Source organism: Gopherus flavomarginatus, chromosome 5 (genome assembly GCF_025201925.1).
Source record: "Gopherus flavomarginatus isolate rGopFla2 chromosome 5, rGopFla2.mat.asm, whole genome shotgun sequence".
NCBI classification, from domain to species: domain Eukaryota; kingdom Metazoa; phylum Chordata; order Testudines; family Testudinidae; genus Gopherus; species Gopherus flavomarginatus.
The window spans coordinates 2890172-2914446 of record NC_066621.1 but is presented as its reverse complement, the minus strand read 5'-3'; the positions used below and the strand labels follow the sequence as shown (position 1 = coordinate 2914446).

Sequence of the window (24275 nt, the reverse complement as noted above, 5' to 3'; positions counted from 1 at the left end):
TTAGTTGCTTTCTTGGCACTCATTTTTCTGTTTTCTTGTGCTGGTGACACCCCCCTGCAGCTCAGGGCTGCTTGGTTAACAGAGATTTTCTAACTAGCTATGCCGGAGAAGTAGAAAGAAAGAAAACAATTCAGCTTGTGAATGCCTCTTTGCTGTCTGTTTGCTCCCAGCTTGAAGCCTCCTCCTAACAAAGACTCTTGTTCAAAACTTAACACCTCTGCCCTCAGGCTGCTTTCCAAGCAGCTAGAAACGAGAGAAAAAAAACTCACTGGCTTTTGGTTCTTAAAAACAATCCTTTCAGGCTGCTTTACAAGCAGCTAGAAAGGAGAGAAAAAAAATCACTGGCTTTTGGTTCTTAAACACAATCCCAACGCTGCTCACCATGTCAAGGTTTTATCCCCCACTTTGAGCTTTAGAGTACAAATGTGGGGGACCTGCATGGACCCTTCTAAACTTAATGGCTAGCTTAGATCTGATATTGCTGCAACCAGCCAGAAATTCCAGTGTCTGGCACACTCCCTGTCCCCCCAGAACCTTTCCTGGGGAACACAAATCCAAACCCCTTCTTTCCTCCCAGACCTTCCCCTCCCTGGGTTGCCTTGAGAGGCTTCACACAGATCCAAACTCCTTGGATCTTAAAACAAAGAGGGATTCACCTTCCCCCTCTTTTTCCCCCCACCAGTCCCTGGTGAGTTCAGACCCAATCCCCTTGGGTCTTAAAACCAGGGAAAAAATCAATCAGGTTCCTAAAAAAGAAAGCTTTTAATTAAAGAAAGAAAAAATAAAAATTCTCTCTCTAAAATCAGGATGGAAAATGCTTTACAGGGTATTCAGATTCATATAGACTAGAGGGACCTCCACCCCTAGCCTTAGATTCAAAGTTACAGCAAACAGAGGTAAAAATCCTTCCAGAAAAAGGAAAAACAATCACAAGTGGAAAGAAAACAACCTAAGACTAATCTGCCTTGCCTGGCTATACTTACAATTTTGAAACATGAAAGACTGATTCAGAAAGATTTGGAGAGCCTGGTTGTACGTCTGGTCCCTCTTTGTCCGAAGAGCGAACAACGAAAAAAACAACAACACAAACAAAGACTTCCCTCCACAAAGATTTGAAAGTATCTTGTCCCCCTATTGGTCCTCTGGTCAGGTGTCAGCCAGGTTCACTGAGCTTCTTAACCCTTTACAGGAAAAGGAGACATTAACCCTTAACCATCTGTTTATGACAACCCCAGATCCCTTTCTGCACTACTCCTTCCTAGGCAGTCATTTCCCATTCTGTATGTGTTCAACTGATTGTTGCTTCCTAAGTGGAGCGTTTTGAATTTGTCCTTATTGAATTTCATCCTATTTACTTCAGAACATTTCTCCAGTTTCTCCAGATCATTTTGAATTTTCATCCTATCCTCCAAAGCACTTGCAACCCCTCCCAGCTTGGTATCTTCCACAAACTTTGTAAGTGTACTCTCTATGCCATTATCTAAATGGTTGATGAAAACATTGAAAAAAACGGTCTCAGAACTGATCCCTGTGGGAACCCAGTCACTCTACCCTTCCACCATGACTGTGAACCATTTTTAACTACTCTGTGGGAGCAGTTTTCCAACCAGTTATGCATCCACTTTTTAGTAGCTCCTTCTAGATTGTATTTGCCTAGTTTCTTAATTAGAAGGTCATGCAAGACTGTATCACAAGCCTTACTAAAGTCGAGCTATACCACATCTAACACATTCCCCCTATCCACAAGGCTCGTTACCCTGTCAAAAAGGCTCTCCGGTTGGTTTGACATGATTTCTTCTTAACAAACCCATGCTGACTATCACTTATCACCTTATTATCTTCTAGATATTGATTCCCTAATTATTTGCTCCATTATCTTAGCTGGTACAGAAGTGAAGCTGACTGGTCTGTAATTGCCTGGGTTGCCTTTATTTCCCTTTTTTGAGATAAGCACTATATGTACTCTTTTCCAGTCTTCTGAAAGATCTCTTGTCTTCCAGGACTTTTCAAAAATAATAACTAATGGCTCAGATATCTCCTCAGCCAGTTCTTTGAGTATTCTAGGATGAAATTCATCAGGTCCTGGTGACTTGAAGACATCTAACTTGTCCAAGTAACTTTTTACTTGTTCTTTCCCTTTTTTAATGAGTGTTCATGTCTCACATCGAATGCAGCTTCTTTAGAAGGGCAAGTAGCATCACTGTAATTGATCGAGGTGAATCTGAGCATCTCATCACCAGGACTCAGAGTAGCAGCCGTTTTAGTCTGTATCCAGAAAAAGAACAGGAGTACTTGTGGCACCTTAGAGACTAACACATTTATTTCAGCTAAGCTTTTGTGGGCTACAGCTCACTTCCTCAGATGCACAGAATGGAAGACACATTCCATTTACATTGCATTTAACATTTACATTGCATTCAACAGATCCTCATAGTGAGCACATGCCTACATGTTCCTGAGAACATAATGCAAAATTATTGCTATTAGTAGTATTGCAGTAGTGCCTAGTGGCCTCAACTGAACCTGGGACTCCATGTGCTTGGTGCTGTACAAACATAGTAAAAGACCATACCTACCCTGAAGTCTAAAATGGCAAAACATGAGAGGGAAGCAGAGGTCCAGAGAAAGGAAGTGACTGACCCAAATTCATAATGGAACAGAACCAAGATTAATACCCCATGACTTCAGAGCCAGAGTCCAGGGCTATTGCTTGGTCATACTACTCCAGTGCTACTGGGACGACATTAATGACCATAAAAAAATCTAACTGAAATTAGGTATAAAATTGAACAAAGAACTGGAAAAATTACCACTTTTCACTGAGCCTTAAATGTTGGAAGAGTTCACTTCAAAGTAGAATGGCAATATGTAGCCTGATTTAGGGTATACTAAAAATGTTAATGTAAGCTATTGATTTAATTCTATTTTAATTTAATTAATATATTATTACTAATTGCTTATTAATATGAATTAGTATGAGTCTTAGGCCCACCCATCTGTTTGAACAGAAGATAAAAGTTCTTGTCCCGAATCAGTCTCCACAGAATTTACAAAGATATAGCTGTAAAAACTTTTTATTAAAATCAAAGAAATAGGAAGTAAACAGTAAAATAATCAGAGTTACAAAGTTACAATTGCATTACTGCTATTCAAAAGATACATATGGTAATATAGTACTATATGCTACAAAGCTTTGCTTAATATACTCAAACTCTTCCTTTATAACCTGGTGATAAGAGACACAGGCCCAGCCTCGCAGTTGGGGTTTCTCAGTTATTCAGTGAGAGATGCAGTGCTTAGAAGAAACCAATGCTGAGAGCTATCAGAACTAACTTAGGGTTTACTTGACTAACAAACTAAAACAGAAAACCTAAGAAACAAAGTAAGAATAAAAGTTTAGGGAAACCAAACTTTGCTAGTTCCCCTGAAACTTAGAAAGTTAAGAACAAGCACAGCCTGCTAATAGTAGTAGTCGTAGTAGAGAGATAGAATAGAAGAGGATTAGAGATAGAGAGATAGAAGAGAAGAGAAGAGAAGAGGACTAGAGATAAAGTAGAAATAGAGTAAGTGGGTCACCTCTTTTAGAGGACACAAGTGCCAGAAATCCTTCCTCTTATGCCCAAATTTCATTCCTCAACAACAAAATATTAGTGTTTGCTTACCCCATAGGCTAGTATATATGTGCGTATTGATGACATGTACCTACGCACTTATGTTATTTCTGTTCTTTAGTCATTTCCGTTCTTTCCCTGTGCTGTACCTGTTAAGTCTATGGGTACAAATTGAAACCCCTCCTATGCCATTCTTTTAACTATTGGTCTAGATAGAAGGTCTTAGCTATTTAGGTAACAAGATGTAGATCAACTTTCCTTTCTGGATAAAAGGTCTTAATATAGATATGCTAACTTTGCCTTCGCTTAGCATACAGGATATAGCCTGTAGGTCTCTTGCATTACAGCCAAACTTCCTTTATTATAAATTTACAAAACTAGTACAATAAACCAAATACTTAAACTATAAGAAATTATTATATATAATTATATAATTATTATACATAATCTTTTCTTATATATATATATATATATAAAAGCAGGTTAATCCTATAGGCTACACATAGCAGGATTCAGAGAAAATCATTGGGAATTTTCACAGAAAAAATGAACACCTCTGATATTAAAATCTCTTTTCTCTAACATTCCTGATGAATAGCATTACTTGGCAGAATAACTATCATTCCACACAGTACATTTTTCATTTCACCCCTAACGACGCTTTTCTGCTCCCTCATTTTCTCATGGCATTTTTCACCTCCTCATTGCGCAGAGTATAGATCAAGGGATTCAGAATAGGGGTGATAATGGTGTAGAACACCGTGACCATCTTATCCTCTGAGAAGGTGGTGGAAGGTCTTAAATACATGAAGATACATGGCCCGAAAAATATAATCACTACAGCAACATGGGAGGCACAGGTGGAAAGAGCTTTGCGACGACCTTCGGAGGAGCGAGTTCTCAAGGAGACTAAGATGATGACATAGGACACAACCAGCACAACAAAACAAGTCAAGGAAATCATCCCAGTGTTGGCAATGACCATGATGCCAACACGATAAATGTCAGTGCAGGCCAGTTTCAGCAAAGGGTGCACATCGCAGAAATAGTGGTCAATCTCGTTGGGCCCACAGAAGGGTAACTGGATGGTCAGAAGAGTCTGAACTATGGAATGCACAAAGGCACCCACCCATGAAGCCATCACAAGGGAGCCACAAACACACCCGGTCATGATGGTTGTGTAATGGAGGGGTTTGCAGATCGCGATGTAATGATCGTACGCCATCACAGTGAGGAGGAAGATTTCAGTGCACCCGAAGAAATGGAACACAAAAAGCTGTGTGATGCAGCCGTCAAAGGAGATGGTTTTCCTCTCCATGAAGAGGTCTGCAATCAGTTTTGGGGCAGTGACAGAGGAAAAGCACATGTCTATAAAGGATAGGTAGCTGAGGAAGAAATACATGGGAGACTTCAGACACTGGCTGTTCTTTATAGTGACAATAATTAGAAAATTTCCCAGCACAGTAGCAATATAGAGAAGTATAAAGAACACAAAACACACAGGCTGTAACATCTCATTGTGGCAAAGTCCCAAAAGGATGAATTCAGTCACATTCTGTGCGGGCTCCATGGACTCAGTTTAAATAACGGGTGTATGGAATCCCGCTACTCCACCTGACATGACACAAAAGAAGGAGAGGAACAATCAACAGATATTGACCGGTGATGAGATAAATGTCAAGATGCATAGACTGAAGAGGTAGACTTTGTCCAAAAATGAAAATGAGCACTATGTAACTCAAGGAACTAGAGGAAATTGGCTTGAGTTGCATATTGCCATGAACAGTATATACTCAAAATAATTAGAGTGGAAACTCTGAAACCGATTAATTCTATTCTTCCCCTACAGTGAATCATCAAAGACTTTAACTGGAAGTGAAAAATTTAACCTTAACTACGCTTTGCAATCAGCCCTTCCATGACTCTCATTCCATTTTACTCATGCTGCACTGTTAAACACCTACAGAAATCCCACTTTTCAAGCAAGAAAAGCATATCTCTTAGCTTTGCATCTGAGCACATAAATGCTCAAAAGAGTATTTATTTGTACATGCAAACATGAAACTGAGTTATGGAAATCAGCTGAAGCCTACTAGCGAACCTGACCCTTTGTGTGTTGCCATTTGATGTGAGGTGACATGAATTAAATTTTCTGTGGTCAAACGAAAGAAAAGACGGTTACTCACCTTTGTAACTGTTGTTCTTCGAGATGTGTTGCTCATATCTATTCCAGTTAGGTGTACGCGCCGCGCGTGCACATTCGTCGGAAAACTTTTACCCTAGCAACTCAGTGGGCCGGCAGGTCGCCCCCTAGAGTGGCGCCACCATGGCGCTCGATATATACCTCTGCCGGCCCACCCGCTCCTCAGTTCCTTCTTGCCGGCTACTCCGACAGTGGGGAAGGAGGGCGGGTGTGGAATGGATATGAGCAACACATCTCGAAGAACAACAGTTACAAAGGTGAGTAACCGTCTTTTCTTCTTCGAGTGATTGCTCATATCCATTCCAGTTAGGTGAATCCCAAGCCTTACGTAGGCGGTGGGGTCGGAGTGAAATGCGGCAGAATGAAAACTGCCGAGTCAGAGGCCACAGCCTCTCTTGACTGTTGAACCAGGGCATACTGCGAAGCAAAGGTATGGACCGAGGACCAATGGAGCTTCGCGACAGATCTCGTGGGTAGGTACACGAGCCAGCAAGGCGGCAGACGAAGCCTGAGCCCTGGTAGAATGCATGGTGATGTGGCTTGGTGAAATATGAGCCAAATCATAACAAGTGGGGATGTCCGCCATCACCCAAGATGAGATCCTCTGAGAGGAAAACAAGCAAGCCCTTCCTTTGGCCCGCTACCGCGACAGAGCCGGGGCACCTTAGGAGATGGGTCTGTCAGCACAATATAAATGCAAGCCCTCCACAGATGCCCAAGGAGTGCAATGGTTATGCCCATTGCGTTGAGCTGTGGGTAACATGAAAGGCCGAAACCCTTTAGGGAGGAGACGTAACAGCTACGAGGAAAGTTGTCGTGCAGGACAGGCATAGCAGAGGGCCAGTCGTGAACGGCTCGACTGAGGGAGACATAAGTCTGGTTAAAACGAGGCTGAGCTCCCAGGTCGGGGCTGGGCGGTGCACCCGAGGGTGCGAGCGCTCCAAGCCCTTGAGGGACCTCGAACCCATAGATCGTGCGAACAGGGAACGGCCACCTTAGCCTGCTGGGAGGTAGAGAGGCTGCTAAGTGTATCCTCAGCAATGATACCGTCAGGCCCTGCCGCTGAAGGCCAGAGGCAGGCCAAATAGAGGGGATCGAGACCTCAGCAGGAGCAAGATCGAGCGTATTGCAGCCGTAGAAGAAACACTTCCACCTGGCCCTGACCGTTGACCAGGTGGAAGGCTGCCCGTCACCCCGACTCAGGTACGCAGCAGCCACACCGTGAGGTAAACCAGCTGCAGGACCGAGCGACAAAGCCCGTTGTCGCCCTGAGTGATGAGGTCTGGGTGGGGTGGAAGGGTAATTAGGTCTGTTACTGACAGGCCGAGCAACATGGTAAATCAGTGCTGCCTGGACCACTCTGGAGTGATCATGACGATGCACGCTCTGCCCCTGCGGAGTTTGAGCAGGACCTAGCGGACCAGTGGGAACAGTGGGAAGGCATAATGCAATTGGCCTCTCCACGGCATCAGGAATGCGTCCAAGATCGATCCTGCGGAGAGACCTCGGAAGGAGCAGAACATCTGACATTTCCTGCTCTCGCAGTGAGCGAACAGGTCTGTGTGAGGAAACATCTCAACTTCCGGAAAGCCGAACGCCTCACATGGGGCAGAGTGATCGCTCGTAAGACCAGAAAGACTTGCTGAGGCAAAGCGTTAAGACGTTCCGAACGCCTGGGAGAAAGGACGTCACCAGCTCCATCGAATGGGCCATGCAAAAGACCCGGAAATGGATGGCCTCCTGACAAAAAAGGGGGGGGGGGCAATGTCCCTCCCCGGATACTCATGAAGCACATGGCCGTTGTGTTGGCCGTAAACACCGAGATACAACGGCCTCGCAGCTGCCGCCGGAACCCCTGGCACGCCAGGCGGACTACTCTCATTTTTGGGGCATTGATGTGGAATGCCAGCTCCCAAGAAGACCAAAGGCCTTAAGCCCGGGGGTGACCATGAGCACTCGAGCAGAGAGATGACGCGTCCGTCGTCCGGGCAGTGAGGGCTGGGGCGGATGAAACCGCATCCCTGCCCACATCAGGGAGGGAGGTAGCCACCACTCTAGGGAGTCTATGGTGTTCGAGGGAACGGTGACCACCATGACCATTGGCTCCCTGTCCGGGCGGTACGCCGAGGTGGGCCGGACTTGGCGAGGACGGAGGCGGAACGTGGCGTGTTTGGATACAAACTTGCGGGCAACCATGGACCCAGGAGACTGAGACAAGAACAAGTCGAGGTCGTTGGGAAAGCCCTTCGACCTCCTATGATTGTTGCCATCGCCTAAAACCGCAGGTGTGATAAGCAGGCTCCAGCTGGGTAGGAGACCAGGATAGCCCCTTGGAAGCCCAACCTCTGCGTGGGAACCAGAGTGGATTGCTCTATAGGAACCATCAGGCCTTGGCCTGTGAATAAGACCGTGACGATGTCCACGCACTGAGCGGTTTGTGTCTCAGAGTCTCCTCGGATAAGCGAATCGATGGTAGGCGGCGACTATGGCCGTAAGCCAGGAGAGTGACCGTTGGCTATAAGCGGAGGTACCTCCTGTGCGGAGGGAAGATGGCGTCACGAAAGTACGCGTCCCTCATATCCAGGGCGGCATAGTAGCCCCCAGGAGGTAAGGATGGAATAATGGTTCCCAGGGATACCATGCAGAACTTCAACCTCATTCTAAACCGGTTGAGTCCGTGCAGGACCAGGAAGGTCTGACCTGTGCCCGCGTGGGGGACTAGGGCATAACGGGAGTAAAACCCCTCGCCCCTTTCGCCCGCCGAAGGGGGACAGGGCTGGAGCAAATTAAAGGTGATACACTGTCCCCAGGTACACCTTGGAAGGTTCGTCTCCGGTCCCAGTGGTAATTACGAGGGACCTTGACCTTGGCTCTTTAGGGGGCCTGACGTTCGTCCGTGACCACCTTGGCCTTGCCGTTAGCCAAAGTTCTGCCTCTGGCTAGGCACAGAGTATGGCGGCTGGGGCCAGAAAGGCCTGCGTTTAATCGCCGGCGTATGCATGCTTAGAGAGCGCATTAGGAGCCCATTGACCACCAGGCTTCGCGGCCTGGGGCTGTCCCTGCCACGACGAGGCCTTTGCCAACAAAGGGTAAATCCTGAATGGCAAACTGCAGCTCCCGTCGGAGGCTTGAAACCTGAAGCCATGCACCTCATGGCGACGCCCAAGGCCAGAGCCCTGGCCGCAGTGTCTGCTGCGTCCAACGAGGCCTGGAGGGACGCTCCGGGAACCTCCTTTCTTCTGTCCTCCGAGACGGCAGCGGACTCCTGGCGGGAGGTCTGAAGGAAAAACTCCTTCACCCCGGTGCTATAAGTATTGCAGCTAAGCAAGGCTTGTTGCTTTGCTACCTAGAACTGTAGGGCCTCTGCAGAGTACCCTGGCGGCCAAGCAAGCCCATGCGCCAAGCCTCTTTCGGCATTGGGGCGGGCGCCCGCTGGCCATCATGTCAGGATCATGGTCCTGAGCATAGAATCTGCGCATATGGAATGACACAGATGCGTGTGCGGACTGCCACGGAGGTACTAAAGAAGGCACAGGCAGAGTCTCTGACTCACTCGGACCTTGCCCAACTCGGCACCGGGGACCGGCACCGGGAGGCGTACCGGTACCTGGAACGAGATCCAGACCCGCCACCAGAACGGTGCCGGGAGGTCAACCGAGATCTCGAGGCTCGGGGAGAGACTACAGGAGTCAAGGTATCCGCCGCGGCGCCGGGAGTCGGAACGGTGCCGACAGCGGGTCGGCGAACGGAATACCGGGCGGTGCAGCGAGTGTGACCAGTACCGATGAGGAAACAGCATCGGGACTGCCGATGGTGCCGGGCGTGTCGACAGAACCTGGAGTGCCTGCGGGACCGTAATCATGAACGGTGCCGCTCTGCTGTGCTGACAGAGGACGGTCACCTGAAGAGACTGTATCAGGCAGCATCGACTCTGTCATGGCAATGAAATTCCTCGCCGTCGGTAACGTCTCCGGCGCGGAGGGAACAGCAGGCTCAACCACAGCGCATAGTGGGGAGCTGTCAGGCATCGGATTCGACGGCCCTTGTGGGACCGGGGTTGACGGTACCGAGGTTCGGTGCCGGGCGATCCGAGTTAGATAAGCTGGCTGGCTGCGGTGCCGTCGGCACTGAAGCAGCAGGAGCAATAAGCTCAACCACGGCGCGTGCCGGGGAGTCGTCAGGCACCGGATTCGATAGCCCTTGTGGGACCGGAATCGACGGTGCCGACATTGTCGGTGCCTCAGAGGCGTCGGTGCTGGGCAATCCGACCGAGACTAGCCCTCTGGCTGCGATGCAGGTTGCACGGAAGCAGGAGCAGGGCTCTCAACCACGGCGCGTGCCGGGGAGCCCTCACGCCCTGGATCCTAACGGCCCTCGTGGGACCGGGACCGACGGTGCCGACGTCATCGGTGCCGCAGCAGACGTCGGTGCCGGGCGATCCGACTCAGGGGAGCCCTCTGGCTGCGGTGCCGTTGGCACGGAAGCAGCATGAGTAGTAACTCAACCACGGCGCGTGCCGGGGAGCCGTCAGGCACCGGATCCTAACGGCCCTCGTAGGACCGGGATCGGCGGTGCCGACGTCATCGGTGCCGCAGCAGGCGTCGGTGCCGGGCGATCTGACTCAGACGAGCTCTCTGGCTGCGGTGCCGCTGGCACGGAAGCAGCAGGAGCAGTAGCTCAACCACGGCGCGTGCCAGGGAGCCGTCAGGCACCGGATTCTACGGCCCTTACGGGACCGGGATTGACGGTGCCGACGTCGTCGATGCCTCAGCAGGTGTCGGTGCCGGGCGATCCGACCTAGACGGGCTCACTGGCTGCAGTGCCGCTGGCACGGAAGCAGCAGGAGCAGTAGCTCAACCACGGCGCGTGCCGGGGAGCCGTCAGGCACCGGATTCTACGGCCCTTACGGGACCGGGATCGACGGTGCCGACGTCGTCGATGCCTCAGCAGGTGTTGGTGCCGGGCGATCCGACCTAGACGGGCTCACTGGCTGCAGTGCCGCTGGCACGGAAGCAGCAGGAGCAGGAGCTCAACCACGGCGCGTGCCGGGGAGCCGTCAGGCACCGGATTCCACGGCCCTCGTGGGACCGGGATCGACGGTGCCGACGTCATCGGTGCCGGGTGATCCGTCTTAGATGAGCTCTCTGGCTGCGGTGCCGTTGGCACAGAAGCAGCAGGAGCAGTAAGCTCTACCACGGCGCGTGCCGGGGAGCTGCCAGGCACCGGATTCCGTGGCCCTGGGGGACTGGAAACGACGGTGTCGACGTCATCGGTGCCTCTGCAGGTGTCGGTGCCAGGTAATCCAACTTAGACGAGCTCCCTGGCTGCGATGCAGACGGCACGGAAGCAGCAGGAGCAGGGGGTCTCAACCACGGCGCGTGCCGGGGAGCCATCAGGCACCAGCAGGAATCGTAGGCTCTCTCGACCTCGGAAGAAGGGAGCGGTGCCGAGCCGATATCGGTGCCGGCGACGGCCGGTGCCGAAAGGCCTTGGTAGTATCGGCGGGGTCCGGTGCCAAGGAGGCTCTACTGCCCGCCGCTTGATCATCGCTCGGCGCCCCAGGTGGAGGGGTAAGTGAAAATCCCACACCGTTTTGTTCTCGGCTTAAAAGCCTTGCAAATGGGGCACTTAGCTGTCAAGTGTGATTCCCCGAGGCACTTGAAACAGGAGTCGTGGATCTCCCTTCGGCCGCGGCTTCTGGCACGCCGGCCCATTCGAAAAAACCGGTGAGCCCCGCATGGGCTCCGGGACCGGGTTCATGGAAGGGGCTACTTCCCGAACCCCGGTAACTAAACTAACCATGTTAGCAAAGAAAACGTATAACTATACAAATATATAAATAAAAGGGTTATAACTGCGTAACTATATACGAGAAATACGAGTAGCTAGGGAAGTGGAGGTCAGCTAAGCCGCGCTCCACTGTTCCAACGACCGACACGGGCGGTAAGAAGGAACTGAGGAGCGGGTGGGCCGGCAGAGGTATATATCGAGCGCCATGGTGGCGCCACTCTAGGGGGCGACCTGCCGGCCCACTGAGTTGCTAGGGTAAAAGTTTTCCGACGAATGTGCACGCGCGGCGCGTACACCTAACTGGAATGGATATGAGCAATCACTCGAAGAAGAATTTATGTGTTGTCATAAGCAGGAATGGATTAAATAATAGGTGGGGATGGTCATTGCTTACAGACTAACATCTAATAAACCTATTTTATACATTTAAAATCTAGACTTAAAATAATATGAAGATTTTTCAAGAGGGAAACTTGCAATGAAGATTTTAGAGTCATTCATCGTATTTTAGGTGAGTTAGTTGGAGACTGATTGGTGGAGGGGGAATTAGATTGGAATGAATCCTAATAAGTTGTGTTTTTTTGTGTCTTCTTTTACATTGGTAGAGCTGAGCAGGAAAAAACAGCATGAAATACTCAGCCTTGCTGGGTTGTATTTGCAGATCTCAAAACTTACCTGGATGGTGATGAGTTTTATTTTCCCTGCTTCTAACCTGCTCCCGCAGCAAAGGTGTTCCGGTCTGAACAACAGTGAGCAGTTGATGAGAGTGATTTACAAGGTCATCAGTGACTCCCTGCGATATGAATTTTCTGCTTTGTAAATTTCATCCTAACACCTTTACAAGCCCTGTGTTAGGATGTCCTTTGCTCTCTGTCAATTCTGCCAAGGCCACAGAAGCGAACTAGAGAAGTGGTTTGCTCAAGGCAGACCTCAGAATTTTTTTCACAGCAACCACTTTCCCAACTCACAAAGCCTCAGGTCTAAGACCGTCTCCATCCCTCACTCTGCAAAATCTAAGACCCAACAAGATCTGTGGGAAAAATTGTCTCTCTCCTTGCTGTGAAGTCACAGCAGAAATATTTAAAATAAATATGGAGTGGCAGTGCGTCATTGCCTGGTTAATGAGCTCCCAGTGGGCTTTTCAAGGCTTCTTCACTGGAAATAGTTTTGAAGAAGCACTCCCCTAGACAACTTTAAACAAGTCTTTGAAGCAAACTTTCAAAGCTCTGCTGAGAGTTAGTTCCTTTCATTCTTTTCAAACTCCAGCATTCAATATGACATCCTCCATCACCTGCCTTCTCCAATTTTCACCAAGTGATGGCCTTAGAGATCTTGCTAGTATCTGGTTCCTTCTACTTGTGTCCCCTGAAATCCTGTGCCAACTTCCTCATTTCACTCCTATGCTTAGAAAGTGGACCTTGAGAACTTGTGCAAAAGACAACAAGCTCTGTGGACATGCAGTGCATGAACAGCCATTGGATCAGGCCTTAATCGAAGAGAACTCATGCCCAACAAAATCAATGGAAAAATGCCAGGTTGACTTCAGTGGCTTTTGCATCACCCCTTAATCACTGATATATGGGACTGAAGAATGCTTGGATTTCTCTTCTACGTGATGGTGTGACTCAGCTGTGACAGGACCAGGGCTTGTGACAAGACTGGGGCAATGGGATTTCACTGCAGCACCAGTTCTAAGAGACACCCTGGCTGCACAGGGTGATGGGAGTTCTCAGGAAATGCCTGGTGATGTGGCCACTGCTGCCTCCATTCCAGGATGTTATCTTGTGTTCCACCCTATGCTTAGTCTGGGGTGCCACTGCTCTGGAAAGTGAGGAAAGTCTAGCAGCATCACTGGTGCTGGGACCTCCCATCTCATACAGGCAATTGGTACCATTCACAGTGAAAGTGTAACTCACTAGTGAACGTGTGTCTCCGACCTTCCTATGTGCCTAAGTGCTGAAGTTGTTCCTCTTTAATTCAAGCTGTACCAACTCCTGCCTTTACCTCCAGAGATCCCCAGTTAAATCCTTGGTGCGTTGGGTGTCACAGATGGAAGTTGCTACAAAAACAGGAGTGGGACCATGGAATCAAGGATATAGAAGATGTTTGTACTTTGTATGGCTTTTCAAATTTTGTACATGGGGGTGGGAGGGAAGAGAATATGGCTTGTTATCCTCCCTTCTCCTTATGCAGCCAAAAGCAAACTGATCCATCTTAAGAGAAGAGTTAGTTTTTCCCTGAGGCAACACAGCACTGTGTCATGAAACCACAATTGCAATGATATGGCCAGATCAAGCAGTCATTTGAGACACTCAGACTATTTCACTGACATAGCATTCATTGAGAATTTATCCCCGTTTTTGCTAAGCAAATTATTCAGACAAGCAATACTGATTTTCTTTGACCATATTTGTAACACTTAAGTATACATGACAATGTTCAGATGGGTAATTTTCACTTCTAATTTGTTCACTAACTGTTTGCTTGGACTCTTCTCTCTCTGTACTGAATTTGGCACCACCGAGCCTTCAGGCATCCCCATACTGCTCCTAGGTCTCATGACTCATGCCTTGGTGGGGGTCTGTGTGTGTTAGCTCTGTGCCACCAGAGAGTGGCCACAACAAATGGAAGAGGTGAGCACAGAATCCACACATCGAAGATGATGGGGAGGGTGAAGGAATCTGATGCCCCTCCTGATGAATAGACACAAGGCTCAGAGTGCCCTTTGTGGCATCCCTAAGTGAGTAACTCACCCAAAGCCCTATTCCTACCACTTAGCATGAGCTAAAAGCCAATGATCTGTGAAGTTACAGCAGAAACATTTAGAGTGAATCATATAGTGGTAGCATGACATTGCCTTGGGTAATGCATTCCCAGAAGCATTTCATGGTGATTCCATTGGAAGTCACAGTGAAGAGGCAGCTACTCCATATTGCTTTGGATAAATCTTTCAGGCAAACGTTAGGTGCATGTTGACAGTTAAGCCCAGATTTTTAGGCATTTCTCCTCTCAGTATTACAAGAGCTAAGGGCCTTAGCTACACTAACTTTTCAAAATTGACAGCTTCTAAGCAGCCTAAGTGAGACTGAGACTTAGGCTTCTAAGTGTCTAAATCGCTTTTGAAAATGGGATTCAGCAATCTAAGTCACTCAGGCCTTGTGACACGGAGCAAAACAACATCTAAATACCTTCACAAATTTGGTCTTTAGTCCCTTTAGTTGTTCTGTGTCTCACACTTACAATTAGAGGTTTTACCAACAGATTGTGCTATAGGTTGGAGGCCTTTCTATTGCAAACGTGATTCATATCTGGTTCATTCCATTGACCCCTTTCTACGTAACAAGACATTGCAGGAACTCCTGTGTCAAAGTCTTCAGTTGTCTCCTAACGCTCAGGAAGAGGGATCTTGAGAAGTGTAGCAATGGAGACTTAGCCCTCTAGGAAATGTTGGGTGTGAACAACTATCGCTTCTAAGTAGAGTCGTGTAAATAGATTTCTCAGTTCACTGGAAATTCCAAAGAGAAATTGTGTGGGAGAGGAACTGTTCTAGATTGAACCAAAACGAAAAGTTTGATGAATTGAAAAGCTTTTTTAAAAGTTCATTTTGGGTCAAATGAAATATTTTGTTGGACCATTAATAAAACATGTTGATTTGGTTTTGTGCAATTTTTAATATTTTTTTTATTTTTTTTAATAAAAGTAAAGGAAATGTTAAAACAAAAAGTCATTTTGAACCAAAAAAACTAAAAGATTGTTTTAGAAAAATCAAAACAAAATATTTATTTCTTTTTAACTTTTTAAAATTTTCCCTTCCCCCTTACCAAAACAATTCAGTGAAATCAAAAGTTTACTTAAATCTGCATTTTGCTGGTAAAAAAAGTTTCAATTTTAAAAAAGTCAGCTCACTCTAGTCCTAAGCAATCACTAAAAGAAGAGATTTAACAATATTCCGATTTCTGTTCTACGTGCTCATGCAGTAAAGTTACAGGCCTCAATCAAAACAGTGCAAGGACCCATGGAAGGAATGATTCAGCAAGCTTTGCAGCAGAGACATTATACCAATATCAAGCAGTGAGGGCTCTGGGGAAGTGCATGCCCAAAGGGGTCCTGCCACATTTTGTCACAGGATGTTGCTTACATGCCACTCCATGACTGCTCTGGGCCTACAGCTGGAGTGGGAAGTCTAGCACCACCAGTGGTGCTGTGTTCTTACGGTGAAAGCCAGTGAAAGGTTCCCATTGATTTCACTGGGACCTGGATCAAAGGCCACACAGATTTAGGAGGTTGCTGCCCTTGCTCATTTCGGCAAGAGATGTATTGGGAGTGGGGATAAACACCCACAACCTCACTTACCGACTGACGGAACCAGTCCTGCATTGATCAATAATGAGAGACTTGTGATGTTAGCCTATCTGTAATGACACAAAACCGAGAATCTGAGATCTCTCTCAGCGCAGGCACATGGCAAAGTCAACTTGTTCCTTTAAAACAGTAGTCACTGGGAATTAGACTCAGTTTTGCTTAACAAATCATTTGTCAAATGAACCTGATTTCCTTAGAATGAATTTGGTATTTATAAGAATTTGGACAGTAGTTGGGCCAAATGATGTTCATTTATGCGTTGTTCACAAATCGTTCACCTTAACTATTCCATCTTTGCTATTTGTTCTTTTCGGAGACAGGACACCTGAGCCATACGATATACTTCCTACTTCCCATTTGAAGTGAAGAATATAAAACTTTTTCATCTGGAGACTAATGAAAGGTGGAAAAATGCTCTTTCTGGGACCAATTTTCAGAAGAATTTGCAATAATATCTGTGAAAAGGTTGGGGTTTGCAAACACTTTCCTAAACATACCAGTGGACATGCAAAAGCTGAAACCACACAAAACAAAGAACAGAACTCAAAGGATCAGAGTGACTCGAACTGCATGCTTTGGTTGTAGATATAGTCATCAATCCATTTTTTTGTTTTACTTTGTTTTAACTATTAGACCAGGCATAGGAGCTAAGCTAATGTGAGTGAAGCAAACCAGTGTCTGGAATTCTTTTGTTCCAAGTTAACTTCAGCATCTGGAGACTCCTCTGACTCTTATTGTGCATGGCATATTCTCACTTTGTAGCTAAGTAATTGAGTGTAACAGTATAATTTAGTTTGCAACTTGCGTCATTACAGAACTTTTGTTTTCCAAAGAAGTTTTAATTATGCCCACTGGACCTACACTAAGTATCTCTGGATGTTACCGTTGTATCCCTGTGTTGGTGTTTATCTGAGATAAGAACAAGATTATAAAAAAAAAAGTTATCATTAGATCCGAGTCCTACTTCAAAAGTTACTAAGTTACCAACAATCAAAGGAAATTCTTAATGGAACCTGCAACCTCCAGGATTTTGAAGCTCTGCTGGGTTGTAAAAATAAAATATGGAGATTCCATCTTTTGCAATGATTTCTTCTGACAATGCTGGAACACAGCTGCACTTGACTATGAATCAAGCATTTGGCCCATTGTTCCATAAGTTCTCTGTACGATTTGGTATATTTTAGCAAGGCCGTAGAGTACAGAAAATCCTTATGTGCATTCAAAAGCTTTTTGTTTAGTTTTCTGTCCGACAAAATGATATCAATTTAAATGATTTTTTTCATGAAATCATATCTACTTCAGTGCAAATTCCCATAAAAATAAATCAGAAAACTTAATTTCAGAAAAATAATTCAAACTTGTAGTTTTAAAATGTTTTCTACTTTATTTTCATTTTTACCATACTTTTATTATTTTCATAGTAGTAGTGCACAATTGTTAAGTTATGTCCTAATGGGACATCTCATGTTAGATTATAATAATATGATAGTCAACATTTTCATAGAATCATAGGACTGGAAGGATCCTGGAGAGGTAATCAGGTCGAGTCAGGAAAGGCGCTAGAGTTTTTCACGCCCTAGGAGCACAGTCTTTTCACCGCCCCGCACGCCACTCCTGGAGCTCCGGTGAAGCTGCCGCAGCCATTTCTGCGGAGGGCCCGTTGGTCCGCAGCCCCGGTGGAGCTGCCACAGCCGTGCCTGTGGCAGCTCCACCGGAGCCGCGGACCAACAGACCCTCCGCAGGCACGACTGCGGCAGGTCCACCAGAGCCTCCTGCTGCCCCACCCCCGGCAAAATGCAACCCCCTGAAAATCCTGGCACCCTAGGCAATTGCCTAGTTCGCCTCAATGGAAGCGCCGGCCCTGGGTCCAGTCCCCTGCACTCATGGCAGGCCCAGCACCATCTAGAACATCCCTGACAGGTGTTTGTCTAACCTGCTCTTAAAAATCTCCGATCATGGAATATACACAACCTCCTTAGGCAATTTATTCCAGTGCCGATCCACCCTGACAGTTAGGAAGTTTTTCTTAATAGTCAACCTAAACCGCCCTTGCTGCTATTTAAGCCCATTGCTTGTCCTATCCTCAGAGACTGAGAATAATTTTTCTCCCTCCTTCTTCTAACAACCTTTTAGATACTTGAAAACTGTTCTCATGTCCCCTCTCAGTCTTCTCTTTTGCAGACTAAACAAACCCAATTCTTTCAATCTTCCCTCATAGCTCATGTTTTCTAGACCTTTAATAATTTTTTGTTGCTCTTCTCTGGACTCCCTGCAATTTAGCCACATCCTTCCTGAAATGTGGCACCCACTACTGGACACAGTGCTCCAATTCAAGCCTAATCAGTACAGAGTATAACGGAAGAATTACTTCTGGTGTCTTGCTTCCAATACTCCTGCTAATACATTCCAGAAGGATGTTTGCTTTTATTGCAAAAGCTTTACACTGTTGACTCATATTTAACTTGTGGTCTGCTATGACCCCAGATCCCTTTCCGCAGTACTCTTCCAAGGCAGTCATTTCCCATTCTATGTGTTCAACTGATTGTTGCTTCCTAAGTGGAGCATTTTGAATTTGTCCTTCTTGAATTTCATCCTATTTACTTCAGAACACTTCTCCAGTTTCTCCAGATCATTTTGAATTTTCATCCTATCCTCCAAGTTACTTGCAACCCCTCCCAGCTTGGTATCATCCATAAACTTTATAAGTGCACTCTCTATGCCATTATCTAAATGGTTGATGAAGACATTGAATAAATCAGTCCCAGAACTGATCCCTGCAGGACCCCACTCATTCTGCCCTTCTGCCATGACTATGAACCATTGATAAATACCCTGTGGGAGCAGTTTTCCAACCAGTTATGCATCCACTTTATAGTAGTTCCTTCTAGATTGTATTTGCCTAGTTTCTTAATTAGAAGGTCATGCAAGACTGTATCACAAGCCTTACTAAAGTCGAGCTATACCACATCTAACACATTCCCCCTATCCACAAGGCTCGTTACCCTGTCAAAAAGGGTCTCCGGTTGGTTTGACATGATTTCTTCTTGACAAACCCATGCTGACTATCACTTATCACCTTATTAACTTCTAGATATTGATTCCCTAATTATTTCCTCCATTATCTTAGCTGGTACAGAAGTGAAGCTGACTAGTCTTTAATTGCCTGGGTTGCCTTTATTTCCCTTTTTAGAGATAAGCACTATATGTGCTCTTTTCCAGTCTTCTGGAATCTCTCTTGTCTTCCAGGACTTTTCAAAAATAATAACTAATGGCTCAGATATCTCCTAAGCAAGTTCCTTGGGTATTCTAGGATGCATTTCATCAGGTCCTGGTGACTTGAAAACATCTAACTTGTCCAAGTAACTTTTAACTTCATCTTTCCTTATTTTAATGAGTGTTCATCTCTCAAATTGAATGTAGCTTCTTTAGAAGGGCAAGTAACATCATTGGAATTAATCGAGGTGAATCTGATCATCTCTTCACCAGAACTCAGAGTAGCAGCCGTGTTAGTCAGTATCCACAAAAAGAAGAGGAGTACTTATGGCACCTTAGAGACTAACATATTTATTTCAGCATAAGCTTTCATGGGTTACAGCTCACTTCTTCGGATGCACAGAATGGAATACGCATTCCATTTACATTGCATTTAACATATACATTGCATTAACAGATCCTCATAGTGAGCACATGCCTACATGTTCATGAGAACATAATGCAAAATTATTACTGGTAGTAGTATTCCAGCATTGCCTAGTGGACTCAACTGAAACTGGGACTCCATGTGCTTGGTACTGTACAAACATAGTAAAAGACCGTACCTGCCCTGAAGAGATTACAGTCTAAAATGGCAAAACATAGGAGGGAAGCAGAGGTCCAGAGAAAGAAAGTGACTGACTCAAATTCATAATATAACAGAACCAAGACTACTACCCCATGACTTCAGAGCAGGAGTCCAGGGCTATCGATGGGTCATACTGCTCCAGTGCTACTGGGACTACAATAATGACCACAAATAATCTATCTGAAATTAGGTATAAAATTGACCAAAGAACTGGAAAAATTTCCACTTTTCACTGAGCCTTAAATGTTGGAAGCATTCACATCAAAGTAGAATGGTAAGGTGTATCCTGATTTAGGGTGTACTTATAATATTAATGTAAGCTATTGATTTAATTCTATTTTAATTTCATTAATATTATAATTAATAATTGTTTATTAGCTTACCAATCTGTTTGATCAGAAGATAAAAGTTCTTGTCCTGAATCAGACTCCATAGAATTTACAAAGGACCCTCGGGGTATGAAAGGAAGCTCACAGATATAGCTGTAAAGACTTTTTATTAAAATCAATGAAATAGGAAGTAAACAGTAAAATAATCAGAGTTATAAAGTTACAATTGCATTACTGCTATTCAAAAAATACATATGGTAATATAATATTCTATGCTACACAGCTTTGCTTAATATACTCATACTCTTCCTTGATAACCTGGTGATAAGAGACACAGGCCCAGCCTCACGGTTGGGATTTCTCAATTCTTCAATGAGAGATGCAGTGCTTAGAAGAAACTAATGCTCAGAGCTATCAGAACTAACTTAGGGTTTACTTGACTAACTTAAACTTAATCAGAAAACCTAATAAACGAGGTAAGAATAAAAGTTTAGGGAAACCAAACTTTGCTAATTCCCCTCAAACTTAGAAAGTTTCATTCCACACATCCCATTTTTCATTTCACCCTTAACGTTGTTTTTCTGCTCCATAATTTTCTCATGGCATTTTTAACCTCCTCATTGCGTAAGGTATAAATCAAGGGATTCAGCAGAGGGGTGATAATGGTGTAGAACACCGTGACCATCTTATCCTCTGAGAAGGTGGTGGAAGGTCTTAAATACATGAAGATACATGGCCCGAAAAATATAATCACTACAGCAATATGGGAGGCACAGGTGGAAAGAGCTTTGCGACGACCTTCGGAGGAACGAGTTCTCAAGGAGACTAAGATGATGACATAGGACACAACCAGCACAACAAAACAGGTCAGGGAAATCATCCCTGTATTGGCAATGACCATGACGCCAACAAGATAAGTGTCAGTGCAGGCCAGTTTCAGCAAAGGATGCACATCACAGAAATAGTGGTCAATCTTGTTGGGCCCACAGAAGGGCAACTGGATGGTCAGGAGAGTCTGAACTAAGGAATGCACAAAGCCACCCACCCATGAAGCCATCACAAGGGAACCACAAACACACCCGGTCATGATGCTTGTGTAATGGAGGGGTTTGCAGATCGCGGTGTAACGATCATATGCCATCACAGTGAGGAGGAAGATTTCAGTGCACCCAAAGAAATGGGCCACAAACAGCTGTGCTATGCAGCCGTCAAAGGAGATGGTTTTCCTCTCCACGAAGAAGTCCGCAATCAGTTTTGGGGCAGTGACAGAGGAAAAGCACATGTCTACAAAGGACAGGTAGCTGAGGAAGAAATACATGGGAGACTTCAGATATTGGCTGTTCTTTACAGTGACAATAATTAGAAGGTTTCCCAGCACAGTAGCGATATAGAGGAGTACAAAGAACACAAAACATACAGGCTGTAACATCTCATTGTGGCAAAGTCCCAAAAGGATGAATTCAGTCACATTCTGTGTGGGTTCCATGGACTCAGTTTAAATAACAGGTATATGGAATCCCACTAATCCATCTGCCATGACACAAAAGAAGGAGAGGAACAATCAACAGATATTGACCGGTGATGAGATAAATGTCAAGATGCATTGACTGAAGTGATAGACTTTGTCCAAAAATGAAAATGAGCGCTATGTAACTCAAGGAACTAGAGGAAATTGGCTTGTGTTGCATATTGCCATTAACCTTAAATACTCAAAATTATTAGAATGGAAACTCTGAAGCCGATTCATTCTTTTCTTCCCCAATAGTGAATCATCAAAGACTTTAACTGGAAGTGAAAAATTTAATCTTAACTACGCTTTGCAATCAGCCCTTCCATCACACTCATTCTATTTTATTCGTACTGCATTGTTAAACACCTTCAGAAATCCCATTTTTCAAGCAAGGAAACCATATCTCTTACCTTTGCATCTGAGCACATAAATTCTCAAAAGAGTTTTTATTTATACATGCAAACATGAAACTGAGTTATCTTGTTCAGTAACCAATGTTTGAAAACTGCTCCGATTATTTTGATCACAAAATTATTTCACAACATTTACATTTAGTTGAAATGCCATTTTAACTGGAAAAAATGGTTTCTGTGGAGAATTTTGACCAGCTTTACACAAAACCCCAATTTCAATTAGAATTGGAACACTAATCTTTCAGCAGAACTCATGCATAAACTTTAGATTATTAAAGCTCCTCCAAAAATGCAAAGTAGCCATAAACACTGTTTGATTGACCAGTTAACTCCGACACCAGAGTGGTGGAAATCAGCTGAAACCTACTAGTGAACTTGCCCTTTTGTGTGTTACCATTTGATGTGACGTGACTGGAATTAAATTTTCTGTCTTCAAACAAAAGTATTTACGTGCTCTCATAAGCAGGAATGGATTAATTATGAGGTGGGGATGGTCATGGCTTACAGACTAGCATCTAATAAACCTTTTTCATACATTTCAAAACTAAAATTAGAATAATATGAAGATTTTTCAAGAGGGAAACTTGCAATGAAGATTTTAGAGTCATTCATCGTATTTTAGGTGAATTAGTTGGAGACTGATTGGTGGAGCGGGAATTAGATTGGAATGAATCCTAACAAGTTCTTTCTTTTTTTTTTTTTACATTGGTAGAGCTGAGCAGGAAAAGAACAGCATGAAATACTCAGCCTTGCTGGGTTGTATTTGCAGATCTCAAAACTTACCTGGATGGTGATGGGTTTTATTTTCCCTGCTTCTAACCTGCTCCCGCAGCAAAGATCTTCAGGTCTGAACAACAGTGAGCAGTTGATGAGGGCGATTTACAAGGTCATTAGTGACTCCCTGCGATATGAATTTTTTGCTTTGTAAATTTCATCCTAACACCTTTACAAGCCCTGTGTTAGGATGTCCTTTGCTCTCTGTCAATTCTGCCAAGGCCACAGAAGCGAACTAGAGAAGTGGTTTGCTCAAGGCAGACCTCAGCATTCTTTTCACAGCAACCACTTTCCCAACTCACAAAGCCTCAGGTCTAAGACCATCTCCATCCCTCACTCTGCAAAATCTAAGACCCAACAAGATCTGTGGAAAAAATTGTCTCTCTTCTTGCTGTGAAGTCACAAAAGAAATATTTAAAATAAATATGTAGTGGCAGTGCGTCATTGCCTGGTTAATGAGCTCCCAGGGGCTTTTCAAGGCTTCTTCACTGGAAATAGTTTTGAAGAAGCACTCCCCTAGACAACTTTAAACAAGTCTTTGAAGCAAACTTTCAAAGCTCTGCTGAGAGTTAGTTCCTTTCATTCTTTTCAAACTCCATCTTTCAATATGACACCCTCCCTCACCTGCCTTCTCCTATTTTCACCAAGTGATGGCCTTAGAAATCTTGCTAGTATCTGGTTCCTTCTACTTGTGTCCCCTACATAAGAAGAAGGCACAGGAAATCCGGGGTCAAATTCCTCATTTCACTCCTATGCTTAGAAAGTGGACCTTGAGAACTTGGGCAAAAGACAACAAGCTCTGTCGACCTGCTGTGTATGAACAGCCATTGGATCAGGTCTTAACCGAAGAGAACTCATACCCAACAAAATCAATGGAAAAATGCCAGGTTGACTTCAGTGGCTTTTGCATCACCCCTTAATCACTTCTATATGGGACTGAAGAATGCTTGGATTTCTCTTCTACGTGATAATGGGACTCAGCTGTGACAGGACCAGGGCTTGTGACAACGGGATTTCACTGCAGCATCAGTTCTCACAGAAACCCTGGCTGCACAGGATGACGGGAGTTCTGAGGAAATGCCTGGTGATGTGGCCACTGCTGCTTCCTTTCCAGGATGTTATTTGTGTTCCACCCTATGCTTAGTCTGGGGTGCCACTGCTGTGGAAAGTGAGGGAAGTCTAGCAACATCACTGGTGCTGGGACCTCCCATCTCATACAGGCAATTGGTACCATTCACAGTGAAAGTGTAACTCACTAGTGAATGTGTGTCTCGAACCTTCCTATGTGCATAAGTGCTGAAGCTGTTCCTCTTTAATTCAAGCTGTACCAACTCCTGCCTTTACCTCCAGAGATCCCCAGTTAAATCCTTGGTGTGTTGAGTGTCACAGATGGAAGTTGCTACAAAAACAGGAGTGGGACCATGGAATCAAGGATACAGAAG

General features: G+C 45.3%; 3 protein-coding genes across 3 annotated transcripts in view; all 3 read right to left on the bottom strand.

Annotated features, from left to right (window-relative positions):
* LOC127052735 (olfactory receptor 4S2-like) overlaps positions 1-24275 on the bottom strand; it is an 86271-nt gene that overhangs the window by 26099 nt on the left and 35897 nt on the right. The window lies entirely within an intron of this gene.
* LOC127052847 (olfactory receptor 4S2-like) lies at positions 4285-5181 on the bottom strand. The gene has a single exon (XM_050956968.1). It carries the CDS (start codon positions 5179-5181, stop codon positions 4285-4287), a length of 897 nt encoding a protein of 298 aa, XP_050812925.1.
* LOC127052843 (olfactory receptor 4S2-like) lies at positions 20627-21622 on the bottom strand. Its single transcript, XM_050956962.1, has one exon. The coding sequence runs from the start codon at positions 21620-21622 to the stop codon at positions 20693-20695; it is 930 nt and encodes a 309-aa protein (XP_050812919.1). The 3' UTR covers positions 20627-20692.